Source organism: Mus caroli, chromosome 8, assembly GCF_900094665.2.
Source record: "Mus caroli chromosome 8, CAROLI_EIJ_v1.1, whole genome shotgun sequence".
Taxonomy (NCBI): domain Eukaryota; kingdom Metazoa; phylum Chordata; class Mammalia; order Rodentia; family Muridae; genus Mus; species Mus caroli.
The window spans coordinates 34459810-34460860 of record NC_034577.1 but is presented as its reverse complement, the minus strand read 5'-3'; the positions used below and the strand labels follow the sequence as shown (position 1 = coordinate 34460860).

Below are 1051 nucleotides of genomic sequence, written 5' to 3'. Positions count from 1 at the left end.
GGGCCATGCGAATAGGCACCCTGTTCCTGGCTGGCGGCCAGCCGAGCGACTTATCCCTGACATGAAGGCGGCCGTGCTCTCTCCACGTTGCTCGCCCACGGAGGACGCGCGACCTCAGGGATGAGAAGGCCTTGGCTGCCCCTTGGAGGGACCCCTGAGACCGCAGTAGAGAAGAGGGGGTGGAGGAAAGCAGGGTTAAAGTACAGTGTGTCGGTAGAGCGCGTGTAGGGACCGGTGTGAGGACGGAGGGGAGGAAGAAAGAAGGCGTGCCCAGCATCACCTTTTGTTTTCTCCAGCGTACATTTACGAGTTGGGGACACCAGGCCACCCTCTTTTAACTCGCTCGTTTTGTCGGGGGTTATTGTGTGTTTGGTCCCTGTCGATCTGATTAATTATCTCACCATTGTATACCGTGAACCTTGTGTGGATGGCAGAGACGTGAGGTCTCTCTTGGGTTGCTAGTTTTTGAAATTAGGAATTTTTAAATGTACACATTTCATTGCCTGCCTGCCTACCTGCTTTCTTTCTTTATTTTTCTTTCTTTCTCCCTCCCGCTATATTTGTTTCTGAGATTGCCTAATGGCTTTTCAAAACATTTTTTAAAAAATGTTTCCTCTGTTCTGGTTTGAATAAGATTTTTAAATGTTTTGTTAGAAGAATAAAAGTAAGCATTCTGTTATGAAACGTTTGATTTTGTTGATTTTTTTTTTAGCTTGAAATGGTTCAAAGTTTTGTGTGGAGTGAATTGAACTCAGAGCAAATCTTAATTAGTGAAGTTTATATTCAGTTGGGAAATCGGTGGTGTGGTGCTTTTATCCTCTAAATATTAGCTGTGTACCTTGAGAAAAGGAACTTTCTAAAACTTGATTTTGTTATGAGTATACGGAAGGTTTATACCAGCCCAGTTTTATAATTCACATTCATGATATTGGTGTTTCTTTATTTCAACAGGTGCATAAGTAAAGGGTAAAGTATTTTTATGACACAAATCTTCAATCAAGTATAACATTTTGATGCTCCGCATCTAGACTCCTTGTGCTGTCACTATGCC

The 1051-nt window shown here is 43.0% G+C and overlaps 1 protein-coding gene across 2 annotated transcripts in view; it reads left to right on the top strand.

Annotated features, from left to right (window-relative positions):
* Positions 1-1051, top strand: part of LOC110299654 (CCR4-NOT transcription complex subunit 7) — an 18269-nt gene that overhangs the window by 659 nt on the left and 16559 nt on the right. Inside the window, exon 2 of one of the 2 annotated variants that reach the window (XM_021169391.1) lies at positions 952-1051. This exon is cut by the window's right edge and continues 112 nt beyond it. In XM_021169391.1, the coding sequence (XP_021025050.1) occupies positions 1047-1051 (5 nt within the window). In that variant the 5' untranslated portion in view covers positions 952-1046. Of the gene's footprint in view, positions 1-15 lie in introns of both variants that reach the window. The other variant, XM_029480432.1, reaches the window with a different exon arrangement.